At 45.3% G+C, this 16,195-nt stretch overlaps 1 protein-coding gene across 3 annotated transcripts in view; it reads right to left on the reverse strand.

The window, feature by feature from the left end:
* Positions 1-11,081: 11,081 nt before the first annotated feature.
* Positions 11,082-16,195, reverse strand: part of LOC139408582 (splicing factor, suppressor of white-apricot homolog) — a 132,116-nt gene continuing 127,002 nt past the window's right edge. For all 3 annotated transcript variants that reach the window (XM_071152646.1, XM_071152645.1, XM_071152647.1), the window contains exon 18: positions 11,082-11,850. In XM_071152646.1, the coding sequence (XP_071008747.1) occupies positions 11,785-11,850 (66 nt within the window). In that variant the 3' untranslated portion in view covers positions 11,082-11,784. The remainder of the gene's footprint in view (positions 11,851-16,195) is intronic.

Consider the following 16,195-nt stretch of genomic DNA (forward strand, 5'->3'; position numbering starts at 1 on the left):
TAGGATATACTGTCACCACCGATAAATCCGCGATAATTGAGAATTTCAATAAGCATTTTTCTACGGCTGGCCATGCTTTCCACCTGGCTACCCCTACCCCGGTCAACAGCCCTGCGCACCCCACAGCAACTTGCCCAAGCCTCCCCATTTCTCCTTCACCCAAATCCAGATATCTGATGTTCTGAAAGTGCTGCAAAATCTGGACCCCTACAAATCAGCCGGGCCAGACAATCTGGACCCTCTTTTTCGAAAATTGCTGCAACCCCTATTACTAGCCTGTTCAACCTCTCTTTCGTATTGTCTGAGATCCCCAAAGATTGGAAAGCTGCCACGGTCAACCCCTCTTCAAAGGGGGAGACACTCTAGACCCAAACTGCTACAGACCTATATCTATCCTACCCTGCCTTTCTAAGCTCTTCGAAAACCAAGTTAACAAACAGATCACCGATCATTTTGAATACCCTCTCCGTTATGCAATCTAGTTTCCGAGCTGGTCACGGGTGCACCTCAGGCACGCTCAAGGTCCTAAACGGTATCATAACCACCATTGATACGAGACAATACTGTGCAGCTGTATTCATCAACCTGGCCAAGGCCTTCGGCTGTGTCAATCACTACATTCTTATCGACAGACTCAACAGCCTTGGTTTCTCAAATGACTACCTCGCCTGGTTCACCAACTACTTCTCAGACAGTGTTTCAAATTGGAGGGCCTGTTGTCCGGACCTCTGGCAGTCTCTATGAGGGTGCCACAGGGTTCAATCCTCGGGCCGACTCTTTTCTCTGTATACATCAATGATGTCGCTCTTGCTGCTGGTGATTCTCTGATCCACCTCCACTCAGACGAAATCATTCTGTAAACTTCTGGCCCTTCTTTGGACACTGTGTTAACAAACCTCCAGACAAGTTTCAATGCCATACAACTCTCCTTCCGTGGCCTCCAACTGCTCTTAAATGCAAGTAAAACTGTGGACAACTACACATATCTAGGTCTCTGATTAGACTGTAAACTCTCCTTCCAAACTCACATTATTAAACATCTCCAATCCAAAGTTAAATCTAGAATCGGCTTCCTATTTCGCAACAAACCATCCTTCACTCATGCTGCCAAACGTACCCTCGTAAAACTGACTATCCTACCGATCCTTGACTTTGGCGATGTAATTTACAATATAGCCTTCAACACTCTACTCAGCAAATTGGATGCTGTCTATCACAGTGCCATCCGTTTAGTCAGCAAAGGCCCATATACTACCCACCACTGCGACCTGTATGCTCTCGTTGGCTGATCCTCGCTTCACATTCATCGCCAAAACCACTGTCTCCAGATCATCTATAAGTATTTGCTATGTAAAGCCCTGCCTTATCTCAGCTCACTGGTCACCATAGCAGCAACCACCCGTAGCAAGCGCTCCAGCAGGTATATTTTACTGGTCACCCCCAAAGTCAATTCCTACTTCGGCCGCCTTTCCTTCCAGTTCTCTGCTGCCAATGACTGGAATGAAATGCAAAAATCACTGAAGCTGGAGACTTATATCTCCCTCACTAGCTTTAAACACCAGCTGTCAGAACAGCTCACAGATCACTGCACCTGTACATAGCCCTTCTGTAAATAGCCCATCCAACTACTATCCCCATACTGTTATTTATTTTATTTATTTTGCTCCTTTGCACCCCAGTATCTCTACTTGCACAATCATCTTCTCCACATCCATCACTCCAGTGTTTAATTGCTATATTGTAATTATTTTTACACTATGGCCTATTTATTGCCTTACCTCATTTACACACATTTTATATAGACGTTATTATTGTATTATTGTATTATTGACTGTATGTTTGTTTATTCCATGTGTAACCCTGTGTTGTTGTTTGTGTCGCACTGCTTTGCTTTATCTTGGCCTGGTCGCAGTTGTAAATGAGAACTTGTTCTCAACTGACCTACCTGGTTAAATAAAGGTTAAATAACAAAAATTAAGATATAGAGACACGGTGGCTAAGAAAAACTCCCTAGAAAGGCAGGAACCTAGGAAGAAACCTAGAGAGGAACCAGGCTCTGAGGGGTGGCCAGTCCTCTTCTGGCTGTGCCGGGTGGAGATTATAAGAGTACATTGGTCATTTAAGGCCAGATTGTTCTTCAAGATGTTCAAACATTTATAGATGACCAGCAGGGTCAAATAATAATCACAGTGGTTGTAGAGGGTGCAACAAACAGTAGAAACTGAAGCAGCAGCACAACCTGGTGGACTGGGGACAGCCTGGAGTCATCAAGCCAGGTTGTCCTGAGGCATGATCCTAGGGCTCAGGTCCTCCGGGAGGAGAGGGAGAGACAATTTGAGAGAGCATACTTAAATTCACACAGGACATCAGATAAGACAGGAAAATTACACCAGATATAACAAACTGACCCTAGCCCCACGACACAGACTATTGCAGCGTAAATACTGGAGACTGAGACTTTCCTGTTCAAGTGAGCACAGCACAACAAGGTGAGTCCAAAAATGTATTGTATGCTGCTGGATACATGATGTAATATGCCAGGGAGATATGTATACTGTAGCTAAGAAAGTTACACTAAGTGTATGTTGTGCAGTAAACTGTTAGTAGCCCATGTGCCTCACCCTAATAATTTGGTCTATTTTCCCCTCTTAATTTCGCCTACTGATCTGACTTGATGGTGCACATGTAGCCTATAACCTGTTTTAGAGAAATGTAATCATTGAATATTGTAAGAGCTTTCAGTGTCTGCTTTTATGCCCCCTTTATTTATCCTAAGGTTCTGACTTGGTGTACAGGGAGAACACTGTAAGAACGGCCCATGTTCTGAATTCTATCACTGTACATTTCAAAAGTGCTGAACAAATAGTTATATTGACTACATCTGTCCTAGCTCGCTCATTAATGTCAATCAAAATTACAGATAGCCTCTTATCCGCTTGTCGTCCGTTATGCCCTAGTTTGTACATCTCAATTGTCAGTAGAAACCACATTTGTTGAAGCAAGTCAGCCATATTAGCTATGTTATTTTAAAAGCAGTAAATGAGGCTGAATGAACTGTTTTGCTGCCAGACAAGGCTCCGCTGATCACAAGGTGTAGCAGTGGTAAGGTGTTGGAACTGCTGTTGGAACTCTGCTGTTGGGACAGCTTTATGTTGGCCCTAACAGTTTGTGGGCACCGTTTGTCACCGTTATAGTGCAATTAATGTCATGTTTAGTGTTGTGTTGTTTAGTGGCTTTGCTGGCAGGCATCCCACATTTTTTTGTTTGCCCCACCAAGATTTACATGCTAAAATCGCCACTGATATACTAACATTTTCCTCTTCTATCCTTCTGGTCTTTGCAAGACCACTGCCATAGTTTCCTAAATATTTAGCAATTTAAAACTGTAGAAGTTCCCAGTTTGTCCTATAGGGACTTTATTCCAAAAACGTAAAATAAAACGTATAATATCACATTTGACTATTTCATGTTTTAAGCTGGATCTATTAAGTTTCCAGTATGAAGCTTTGGGTTGACTATAATTCCAGGGAAATATTGAAACTTGTAAGCAAATAGCTCTATGGTTTGTTAGAGGTGTTTCAAGAATATGAACAGAAACATGGTTTCTTAAGCCCTCTGAAACCAGTCAATAGTCAGTACGTCAGCGTGTGGTACATGTTTTGTTACACCAGGTATAGTCTCAAGAGGAAACTTCTCTCTCCACTAGATCCAACTTCTGCAAAAATAACTTTAGATTTGTATTCAGAGAAGTAGACTGCCACAGAGGCCACCTAGCAAGATAATTATCTAAAGCAATATTAGCATCTCCACCTATTAAGAGTAAGGATTTGGGAAATTTAGATAACCAATATAGAATTTTATTTCAAGGACACAATTTTCTTGTTTTGAGTTGTACCCATAAATATTGACAGTAACTAAAATCGTTTGTCTAATTTCAATTACAAGACAAAGATAATGACTTGAGTCACGATCTGAATGCAAAAAAACTTGTAGCGACACCTGACGATCGTTCTGAACCATGTGAAAGCCAAATATCATTACCCCATTGCGACCTCCAAAAGTTAGCATAATTTACAGTACTGTAGAATGAGATTCTTGAAGAAAAACAGCTGCTTAAACAAAAAGAAATAAGGCTTTACATTTTACACTGTGTCTTAACCCCCTAACATTAAGAGAAACAATTGACTTTTTATGATAAGAATGGCATAACACATGGCCCGGTAGACAGTGTCCTCCACCTGCCAGGCACCGTTTTCCTGCAGTTCTGTTAACAACGGTGAGGGCAGGTGTTCGGCAGGCAGGCAGGAGCGAAGGACACCATCTACCTGTGCTGCAAGCAAGCAAGGAGGGGGTGGGGGGGAAAAACTCACATAATACTTTTATTTCCCTTTTGACCCACATTCAAAAAGGGGGGGGGGTGCCCTCCTGCAGGAACACCCCGAGTTGAGGGCTGCAGTTGCACACTATTGGGGCTGGGCGATGGTGAGCTAGCTGGGCTGTGGAAGTCGAAGCAGTACCCATGCTAGCCTCCTCATTGACTGACGACAACTCTGACAGATTGGGCTCGGCCGTTGGAGGTAGTGGAGCAGGTGTTGTGTCTTCATACTCCATCTGTGATTTTTTATGCGCATGAGTGAACTTTGTGTTGCCATATCTTGTGACTAGCTACCTCACAGTTAGCTAGCTATTAGGTACGTGTGTGTGTGTGCATGTGGGGAGGGAGGGGGGGGGGGGGGGGGGGGGGTTACCATCTGACTTTTGAACATTTCTGATTAGTCAGGAGACAATACAAACACCAAATCATATTCATTTAATTCATTTTTTGTAAGCCATCCTGATTGGGTGGGCCAGTGTTCAATCTGGCGGGGCCTCTGCCTGGCCCTGCTGTGGCTTCGCCTCTGCCTACACACACACACACAAAATGATGAGCAAATTAATTTTAGTGTGCCGGGGAACTAATTGGAACGCAGGCGCAGAGTGGTGGCGTTATGAGTGGGAAAGAAGTGATGGTTTATTCAAATTATATGTTTTATCCTAACATACAGGATCATCATCACCCAGAATTAACCTAGTTGCGAGGGACCCAGCGGGCCTGGGAGGGAAGGGCCTCTGAGAACCATCCACCAGGCAGTCACCCCCCCACCTCCTCCAATCCCCACATGAGCCAAGGGAACCAATGACAAAATGGCAGTCTCCTAAGACTGTGGGCATTTCCATTAATTCCTTCATAATCCTCCAGGCTTCATTGACACCATTAGTCTATTAATTCTGTATGGATTTAGCATTATTCATTTTCCTCAGCCACATTTTTAGCAAGCCATTTGTTTTTAAGAGCTGGACATAAGTACAATTTCCTGCAATCTGCGATCAGTCATCGGCAGAAATACTGTTTAACATGTCAAACGAGGAAAGGACAGTAATGACGTCGTAAAAGAGGCAAACGAAGCGGTCTTCTGGTCAGGCTCCGGAGACGGGCACATCGCGCGCCACTCCCTAGCATACTACTCGCCAATGTCCAGTCTCTTGACAACAAGGTTGATGAAATCCGAGCAAGGGTAGCATTACAGAGGGACATCAGGGACTGTAACGTTCTTTGCTTCACGGAAACATGGCTCACTCGAGAGACGCTATCGGAGTCGGTGCAGCCAGCTGGTTTCTCCACGCATCGCGCCGACAGAAACAAATATCTTTCTGGTAAGAAGAGGGGCGGGGGCATATGCTTTATGGTTAACGAGATGTGATGTGGTCACAACAACATACAGGAACTCAAGTCCTTCTGTTCACCTGATTTAGAATTCCTCACAATCAAATGTCGATCACATTATCTACCAAGGGAACTCTCTTCGTATATATTCCCCCCCAAGCAGACACATCGATGGCTCTGAACAAACTTTATTTGACTCTTTGCAAACTGGAATCCATATATCCTGAGGCTGCATTCATTGTAGCTGGGGATTTTAACAAGGCTAATCTGAAAACAAGACTCCCTAAATTGTATCAGCATATCGATTGCGCAACCAGGGCTGGTAAAACCTTGGATCATTGCTATTCTAACTTCCGCGATGCATATAAGGCCCTCCCCCGCCCTCCCTTCGGAAAAGCTGACCACGACTCAATTTTGTTGCTCCCTGCCTACAGACAGAGGCGAAAACAAGAAGTTCCCACGCTGAGGTCTGTTCAATGCTGGTCCGACCAATCTGATTCCACGCTCCAAGACTGCTTCCATCACGTGGACTGGGATATGTTTCGCATTGCGTCAGACAACAACATTGACGATATGTTTTGCATTGCGTCAGACAACAACATTGCGAACCACTGCTTTTAATCAAGGCAAGGTGACCGGAAACATGACCGAATACAAACAGTGTAGCTATTCCCTCCGCAAGGCAATCAAACAAGCTAAGCGTCAGTATAGAGACAAAGTAGAATCGCAATTCAACGGCTCAGACACAAGAGGTATGTGGCAGGGTCTACAGTCAATCACGGATTACAAAAAGAAAACCAGCCCAGTCACGGACCAGGATGCCTTGCTCCCAGGCAGACTAAATAACTTTTTTGCCCGCTTTGAGGACAATACAGTGCCACTGACACGGCCCGCAACCAAAACATGCGGACTCTCCTTCACTGCAGCTGAGGTGAGTAAAACATTTAAACGTGTTAACCCTCGCAAGGCTGCAGGCCCAGACGGCATCCCCAGCCGCGCCCTCAGAGCATGCGCAGACCAGCTGGCTGGTGTGTTTACGGACATATTCAATTGATCCCTATCCCAGTCTGCTGTTCCCACATGCTTCAAGAGGGCCACCATTGTTCCTGTTCCCAAGAAAGCTAAGGTAACTGAGCTAAACGACTACCGCCCCGTAGCACTCACTTCCGTCATCATGAAGTGCTTTGAGAGACTAGTCAAGGACCATATCACCTCCGCCCTACCTGACACCCTAGACCCACTCCAATTTGCTTACCGCCCAATAGGTCAACAGACGATGCAATCCCAACCACACTGCACACTGCCCTAACCCATCTGGACAAGAGGAATACCTATGTGAGAATGCTGTTCATCGACTACAGCTCAGCATTTAACACCATAGTACCCTCCAAACTCGTCATCAAGCTCGAGACCCTGGGTCTCGACCCCGCCCTGTGCAACTGGGTACTGGACTTACTGACGGGCCGCCCCCAGGTGGTGAGGGTAGGTAACAACATCTCCACCCCGCTGATCCTCAACACTGGGGCCCCACAAGGGTGCGTTCTGAGCCCTCTCCTGTACTCCCTGTTCACCCACGACTGCGTGGCCACGCACGCCTCCAACTCAATCATCAAGTTTGCGGACGACACAACAGTGGTAGGCTTGATTACCAACAACGACGAAGAAGGCGCAGCAGCGCCTCTTTAACCTCAGGAGGCTGAAGAAATTTGGCTTGTCACCAAAAGCACTCACAAACTTCTACAGATGCACAATTGAGAGCATCCTGTCGGGCTGTATCACCGCCTGGTACGGCAACTGCTCCGCCCACAACCGTAAGGCTCTCCAGAGGGTAGTGAGGTCTGCACAACGCATCACCGGGGGCAAACTACCTGCCCTCCACGACACCTACACCACCCGATGTCACAGGAAGGCCATAAAGATCATCAAGGACAACAACCACCCGAGCCACTGCCTGTTCACCCCGCTATCATCCAGAAGGCGAGGTCAGTATAGGTGCATCAAAGCTGGGACCGAGAGACTGAAAAACAGCTTCTATCTCAAGGCCATCAGACTGTTAAACAGCCACCACTAACATTGAGTGGCTGCTGCCAACACACTGACTCAACTCCAGCCACTTTAATAATGGGAATTGATGGGAATTGATGTAAAATATATCACTAGCCACTTTAAACAATGCTACTTAATATAATGTTTACATACCCAACATTATTTATCTCATATGTATACGTATATACTGTACTCTTTATCATCTACTGCATCTTTATGTAATACATGTATCACTAGCCACTTTAAACTATGCCACTTTGTCTACATACTCATCTCATATGTATATACTGTACTCGATACCATCTACTGCATCTTGCCTATGCCGCTCTGTACCATCACTCATTCATATATATTCATGTACATATTCTTTATCCCTTTACACTTGTGTGTATAAGGTAGTAGTTTTGGAATTGTTAGCTAGATTACTCGTTGGTTATTACTGGATTGTCGGAACTAGAAGCACAAGCATTTCGCTACACTCGCATTAACATCTGCTAACCATGTGTATATGACTAATACAATTTGATTTGAAGGACAGTAATGGAAGCTAGAAGCGCAAACACTGTGTTTCACTGGTCTTCAGCTTCACTAGGCTGCTCTCTGACATCAGGGACTGGCCAGAGCCAGGTTTTAGACAAACTTCAAACTTCAGAGCACACAAAATAATTACTGCATTGGGAAGAAGCTTGTGCAATCATCCTTCAGAAAAGCATTCTAGTAAAAGCATCCATTCTAATAGCCAAAAGCGTACGGATCTATTCCTCAGTGGTGCCGGACAATTACCCAGTGAAAAATGCTGTCTAAGGCATCGCTCCTCTGTGTTATCAAAGCCAGTGCAGCTGTCTATTTGGACAAAAATACAGTTTATTTTCAACACACAGACTTGGCAATGCAAGCTACAGCCTTCCCAAGCTCCTGTGTCATACAGTAAAGAGCAAACCACAAGCAGATGTAAATATGAATGTGACTGTATGTGACTGTCATTCAAATTCCATTCACCCAGTTCAATGTAACAGCAATAGGTTTAGGCACTACATGATACTCAGATTTACCCTATACCCATCATGAGGTTGCTATAACCTAGCCTATGAATTAAAGTTTACAATATAGATGCACACAGGTCGAGAGAAAAATTTGAGCTGACAGACAGTGACACACTCAATACCACCTTGGTGTAGGGTGTAATCATTAGTCCAACAGTTGCAAACGAGTTTCTGTCGGACAAATTAAGGTATGTTTATTCCCGTTTTGCTTCTTTTAAGAAATGTTTGTCAACAGAATCAGCGGAATAATTACACCTAAATACCGCATAAACACAGTTCACTTTCATTGCAGCCATGTTGTATTCCTTATCGCATATAAGCGCTCTCCTCCTCTCAACTTTTCCCCTCGCTTGTGGACTGCAATGCACAACACATCAGCTGTATGTGACCAGGTGAAAAAACATTTCCAAGCTGAACCATATCATCACCACACAGCCTACATCGTTGTCACCATATTAGCTAAAGTAACGTCATAGTCAACATAGCTAATATAACTAACTCATGCAGTAACGTTACAATGAACAGTCAGTCTATAGTTTAGCACTTACAACAATAAATTAGTAAAGCCAAAAGCTTACCTTGACCTGAAAGAGTTCCAGTGTTGTGTGATAGTCATTGCCAGCTAGCTAACATAGTATACCTCTAATTGAGCAGGGTGTTTGAGTAGGCTAAACTAGATAGCCGCATTTGCTAGCTAAGTAAGTGAAACTGAAAGTTTAAAAAATGATTAAATCTCTTACTTTTCCTTCATTTTGGAAAAAAACTCTTTCTGAGTCAACTACTCACCACATGTTATGCGTTTCAGTTCAAGCTAGCTGTAGCTTATGCTTTTAGCACTAGATTCATTCTTTGATCATTTGATTGGGTGGACATGTCAGTTCATGCTGCAAGTGCTATGATAGGTTGGAGGACGTCCTCCGGAAGTTGTCAAAATTACGGTGTATGTCCATGGAAGGGGGTGAGAACCAACAGCCTCCTAGGTTTTGTATTGAAGTCAATGTATCCAGAGGAGGACAGAAGTTAGTTGTCCTCCAGCTGCACCATGGTGCTACCCTTCAGAGTGCTGCCGAGGCTACTGTAGACCTTCATTGCAAAATAGTATTTTAATAAATTATTTGGTGACATGATTATATTTAGTATAGTTTTATCTAAAAAGGATTTTACAATCTATATTTTTATGAAATTTACTGAGGATGGTCCTTCCCTTTCTCCTTTGAGGGGCCTCCACTTGTATAGTACACCTTTATTTCAGTGATTAATGCAATCATAGGCAAATTCTCACTTATTTTACAAGGTATATTTCCATGATGGAAAACACACCATTTGGCAGAGACCTCTTAACTGCTGCAATTAGACCATTATGCATTAGTTGGTAAGAGTACAGAAAACAGATTGATATGAATAATTAGCTGTGCATTGAAAAGGCAAATGATCTATACAAACCTTTCAGTACACGGCACCATTGTACTGTGAGAAAAGCAGACCAGCTGCAAAAAATAGTTTGCTTCCAGTAGTATTATACTGCTTAAGCGTTTTGCAGAAGGTCTGCATTATTTTTCACTCGATTCAGACCACGACACCAAGGAAAACCAAAAAAGTGAGGAATGTGCAATTTCAAGGACTGAGAACAAAAGTGACAGAGTGGATGAATACAGTGACACAGTGGATGAATACAGTGACACAGTGGATGAATACAGTGACAGAGTGGATGAATACAGTGACACAGTGGATTAAAATAGTGACAGAGTGGATTAATACAGTGACACAGTGGATGAACATAGTGTGTATAGTTAGTGTGGCTGCTGTGTGTGTGAGGCTGGGCCATGGCCTCAGTGGGATGATGATGACAGTAGAGCATGAAAGATACACGGATGCTAGGGGCCCCAGCTCCCTGTGTCCTACTGGGACACTCAGATATGTTCCCTCATCCCTGGGGTGGACCTAGAAACCTGCTCAGACACCTTTGTGTTTGTGTGTGAGAGAAAGGCATGTCCCTGTGTTTTGTGGACAGGTTGTGTGAGGAGACCGCTCCCTCATGATTTACTCACACCAGCCCTGGTAACCACTGCTGCTTTGTCCTTAAAAGAGGGAACATGTATGAGTGTATCTCTACTTAATCTATTTCTGCGATGTCAAAACTTGCTCATTCATTTCAACTTGCTCATTCATTTCATTTCCAACAATAAATAACTGTTGAGGTTAATTGAATTAAATTCATAGGAAACGTGACCCCCTGACCTTTATGTACCAGAGAGATTCCACTGACTGAGAACACCTTAACACTTTGCTAAATCATCATTCAAACTTTATTGACAGTTTGTGTTAAGAAAGCAGCTCCACAATCAGCCATGTACAAACGTAGAAACAAAAATTGAAGGCCACACACTGGAACTGATTGACAACAGACTGGAAACAGAGACCCCAGTTTAAAACTGACCTGGCAAAAGAGAGACATAGGGAGATGGAAAGGTCCTTCACAGAAGGATAGCATTCAGGCGCTCTGGCAGCTGCACAATTACACTGCAAAGCTCTCCGTCATCAATTTGGAGAACATACAATTCGTTTTTTGAAAGATGCAATTTACTTTATTAATTATTTCTGCACTTTGAAGCTCTGTTGTCTTATTCGTGCTGAAAACTGATGTTGGGAACAGGGGCATCCAAACTTTAGCAGGCTGCTGCGTGACCATTGCTGTGATGCAGGCTCTCTCTTGACATGTAGAAAAGTCCCACGTAGTTGATTTACGAGCTAATCTACTCTGCTCGCTTCACATATACTGCCATTCGAAATATACTGTAGATACGCTCACCCAGTTAAGTATCAAAGTAGATCAAATAAAAGTCAGAGGAATATGAATGCTAAACAGTTCCAGGCAAAAGACGCTGCCTGCTGATTGGCCAAGGGCCTGTCGCTGGAGGCTGTCGTCATAGAGAGGCAGACATGGTGAAGCTCCACCCTTTTCCCAATCAGCTGCTATAAAGCTACGCCTCTTCAGGAAGTGTTGGGCTGGAAGGGCTTAGGGGCAGCCAGCATGGCACGTACTTTGGCCATCAGATCCTGAGAAGGAGAAAGGGAGAGAGAGGGGTAGAAAGAAGGGAAGAGAGAAGGGAAGAGAAAGGGGTAGAAAGAAGGGAATAGAGGGGTAGAAAGAAGGGAAGAGAGGGGTAGAAAGAAGGGAAGAGAGAAGGGTCAAGAGAAGGGAAGAGAAAGGGGTAGAAAGAAGGGAAGAGAAAGGGGTAGATAGAAGGGAAGAGAGAAGGGAAGAGAAAGGGGTAGAAAGAAGGGAAGAGAGAGGGGTAGAAAGAAGGGAAGAGAAAGGGGTAGAAAGAAGGGAAGAGAAAGGGGTAGAAAGAAGGGAAGAGGGGTAGAAAGAAGGGAAGAGGGGTAGAGAGAAGGGAAGAGAAAGGGGTAGAAAGAAGGGAAGAGAGAGGGGTAGAAAGAAGGGAAGAGAGAAGGGTAGAGAAAGGGGTAGAAAGAAGGGAAGAGAAAGTGGTAGAAAGAAGGGAAGAGAGAGGGGTAGAAAGAAGGGAAGAGAGAGGGGTAGAGAGAAGGGTAGAGAAAGGGGTAGAAAGAAGGGAAGAGAGAAGGGTAGAGAGGAGGGGAGAGAAAGGGGTAGAAAGAAGGGAAGAGAGAAGGGTAGAGAGAAGGGAAGAGAGGGGTAGAAAGAAGGGAAGAGAGGGGTAGAAAGAAGGTAAGAGAGGGGTAGATAGAAGGGAAGAGAGGGGTAGAAAGAAGGGAAGAGAGAAGGAGTAGAGAGAAGGGAAGAGAGAGGGGTAGAAAGAAGGGAAGAGAGGGGTAGAGAGAAGGGTACAGAAAGGGGTAGAAAGAAGGGAAGAGAGAAGGGTAGAGAGGAGGGAAGAGAAAGGGGTAGAAAGAAGGGAAGAGAAAGGGGTAGAAAGAAGGGAAGAGAAAGGGGTAGAGAGAAGGGAAGAGAGAAGGGTAGAAAGAAGGGAAGAGAGAAGGGTAGAGAGGAGGGAAGAGAGAAGGGTAGCGAGAAGGGAAGAGAAAGGGGTAGAAAGAAGGGAAGAGAAAGGAGTAGAAAGAAGGGAAGAGAGAAGGGTAGAGAGAAGGGTTGAAAGAAGGGAAGAGAGAAGGGTAGAGAGAAGGGTAGAGAGAAGGGAAGAGAGAAGGGTAGAAAGAAGGGTAGAAAGAAGGGAAGAGAGAAGGGTAGAGAGGAGGGAAGAGAGAAGGGAAGAGAGAAGGGTAGAAAGAAGGGAAGAGAGAAGGGTAGAGAGAAGGGAAGAGAGGGGTAGAAAGAAGGGAAGAGAGGGGTAGAAAGAAGGGAAGAGAGGGGTAGAAAGAAGGGAAGAGAGGGGTAGAAAGAAGGGAAGAGAGGGGTAGATAGAAGGGAAGAGAGAAGGGGTAGAGAGAGGGGTAGAAAGAAGGGAAGAGAAAGGGGTAGAAAGAAGGGAAGAGGGGTAGAAAGAAAGGAAGAGGGGTAGAGAGAAGGGAAGAGAAAGGGGTAGAAATAAGGGAAGAGAGAGGGGTAGAAAGAAGGGAAGAGAGAAGGGTAGAGAAAGGGGTAGAAAGAACGGAAGAGAAAGGGGTAGAAAGAAGGGAAGAGGGGTAGAGAGAAGGGAAGAGAAAGGGGTAGAGAGAAGGGAAGAGAGAGGGGTAGAGAGAAGGGAAGAGAAAGGGGTAGAGAGAAGGGAAGAGAGAGGGGTAGAAAGAAGGGAAGAGAAAGGGGTAGAGAGAAGGGAAGAGAGAGGGGTAGAAAGAAGGGAAGAGAGGGGTAGAGAGAAGGGTACAGAAAGGGGTAGAAAGAAGGGAAGAGAGAAGGGTAGAGAGGAGGGAAGAGAAAGGGGTAGAAAGAAGGGAAGAGAAAGGGGTAGAAAGAAGGGAAGAGAAAGGGGTAGAGAGAAGGGAAGAGAAAGGGGTAGAGAGAAGGGTAGAAAGAAGGGAAGAGAGAAGGGTAGAGAGGAGGGAAGAGAGAAGGGTAGCGAGAAGGGAAGAGAAAGGGGTAGAAAGAAGGGAAGAGAAAGGAGTAGAAAGAAGGGAAGAGAGAAGGGTAGAGAGAAGGGTTGAAAGAAGGGAAGAGAGAAGGGTAGAGAGAAGGGTAGAGAGAAGGGAAGAGAGAAGGGAAGAGAGAAGGGTAGAAAGAATGGAAGAGAAAGGGGTAGAGAGAAGGGTAGAGAGAAGGGTAGAGAGAAGGGAAGAGAGAAGGGTAGAGAGAAGGGTAGAGAGAAGGGAAGAGAAAGGGGTAGAGAGAAGGGTAGAGAGAAGGGTAGAGAAAGGGGTAGAGAGAAGGGAAGAGAAAGGGGTAGAAAGAAGGGAAGAGAGAAGGGAAGAGAAAGGGGTAGAGAGAAGGGTAGAGAGAAGGGTAGAGAGAAGGGTAGAGAAAGGGGTAGAGAGAAGGGAAGAGAAAGGGGTAGAAAGAAGGGTAGAGAGAAGGGAAGAGAGGGGTAGAAAGAAGGGAAGAGAGGGGTAGAAAGAAGGGAAGAGAGGGGTAGAAAGAAGGGAAGAGAAGGGTAGATAGAAGGGAAGAGAGAAGGGGTAGAGAGAGGGGTAGAAAGAAGGGAAGAGAGAAGGGTAGAGAGAAGGGAAGAGAAAGGGGTAGAAAGAAGGGTAGAGAGAAGGGAAGAGAAAGGGGTAGAGAGAAGGGTAGAGAGAAGGGTAGAGAGAAGGGAAGAGAGGGGTAGAAAGAAGGGAAGAGGGGTAGAAAGAAGGGAAGAGAGGGGTAGAAAGAAGGGAAGAGAGGGGTAGATAGAAGGGAAGAGAGAAGGGGTAGAGAGAGGGGTAGAAAGAAGGGAAGAGAAAGGGGTAGAAAGAAGGGAAGAGGGGTAGAAAGAAGGGAACAGAAAGGGGTAGAAATAAGGGAAGAGAGAGGGGTAGAAAGAAGGGAAGAGAGAAGGGTAGAGAAAGGGGTAGAAAGAACGGAAGAGAAAGGGGTAGAAAGAAGGGAAGAGGGGTAGAGAGAAGGGAAGAGAAAGGGGTAGAGAGAAGGGAAGAGAGAGGGGTAGAGAGAAGGGTAGAGAAAGGGGTAGAAAGAAGGGAAGAGAGAAGGGTAGAGAGGAGGGGAGAGAAAGGGGTAGAAAGAAGGGAAGAGAGAAGGGTAGAGAGAAGGGAAGAGAAAGGGGTAGAAAGAAGGGAATAGAGGGGTAGAAAGAAGGGAAGAGAGGGGTAGAAAGAAGGGAAGAGAGGGGTAGAAAGAAGGGAAGAGAGAGGGGTAGATAGAAGGGAAGAGAGAAGGGGTAGAGAGAAGGGAAGAGAGAGGGGTAGAAAGAAGGGAAGAGAGGGGTAGAGAGAAGGGTACAGAAAGGGGTAGAAAGAAGGGAAGAGAGAAGGGTAGAGAGAAGGGAAGAGAAAGGGGTAGAAAGAAGGGAAGAGAAAGGGGTAGAAAGAAGGGAAGAGAAAGGGGTAGAGAGAAGGGAAGAGAAAGGGGTAGAGAGAAGGGAAGAGAGAAGGGTAGAAAGAAGGGAAGAGAGAAGGGTAGAGAGGAGGGAAGAGAGAAGGGTAGCGAGAAGGGAAGAGAAAGGGGTAGAAAGAAGGGAAGAGAAAGGAGTAGAAAGAAGGGAAGAGAGAAGGGTAGAGAGAAGGGTTGAAAGAAGGGAAGAAAGAAGGGAAGAGAGAAGGGTAGAGAGAAGGGAAGAGAGAAGGGAAGAGAGAAGGGTAGAGAGGAGGGAAGAGAGGAGGGAAGAGAGAAGGGTAGAAAGAAGGGAAGAGAGAAGGGTAGAGAGGAGGGAAGAGAGAAGGGTAGCGAGAAGGGAAGAGAAAGGGGTAGAAAGAAGGGAAGAGAGAAGGGTAGCGAGGGGTAGAGAGAAGGGAAGAGAGAAGGGTAGAGAAAGGAGTAGAAAGAAGGGAAGAGAGAAGGGTAGAGAAAGGGGTAGAAAGAAGGGTAGAGAGAAGGGTAGAAAGAAGGGAAGAGAGAAGGGTAGAGAGAAGGGAAGAGAAAGGGGTAGAAAGAAGGGTAGAGAGAAGGGAAGAGAAAGGGGTAGAGAGAAGGGTAGAGAGAAGGGTAGAGAGAAGGGAAGAGAGGGGTAGAAAGAAGGGAAGAGGGGTAGAAAGAAGGGAAGAGAGGGGTAGAAAGAAGGGAAGAGAGGGGTAGATAGAAGGGAAGAGAGAAGGGGTAGAGAGAGGGGTAGAAAGAAGGGAAGAGAAAGGGGTAGAAAGAAGGGAAGAGGGGTAGAAAGAAGGGAACAGAAAGGGGTAGAAATAAGGGAAGAGAGAGGGGTAGAAAGAAGGGAAGAGAGAAGGGTAGAGAAAGGGGTAGAAAGAACGGAAGAGAAAGGGGTAGAAAGAAGGGAAGAGGGGTAGAGAGAAGGGAAGAGAAAGGGGTAGAGAGAAGGGAAGAGAGAGGGGTAGAGAGAAGGGTAGAGAAAGGGGTAGAAAGAAGGGAAGAGAGAAGGGTAGAGAGGAGGGGAGAGAAAGGGGTAGAAAGAAGGGAAGAGAGAAGGGTAGAGAG

Source organism: Oncorhynchus clarkii, chromosome 5, assembly GCF_045791955.1.
Source record: "Oncorhynchus clarkii lewisi isolate Uvic-CL-2024 chromosome 5, UVic_Ocla_1.0, whole genome shotgun sequence".
In the NCBI taxonomy this organism is placed as follows: Eukaryota; Metazoa; Chordata; class Actinopteri; order Salmoniformes; family Salmonidae; genus Oncorhynchus; species Oncorhynchus clarkii.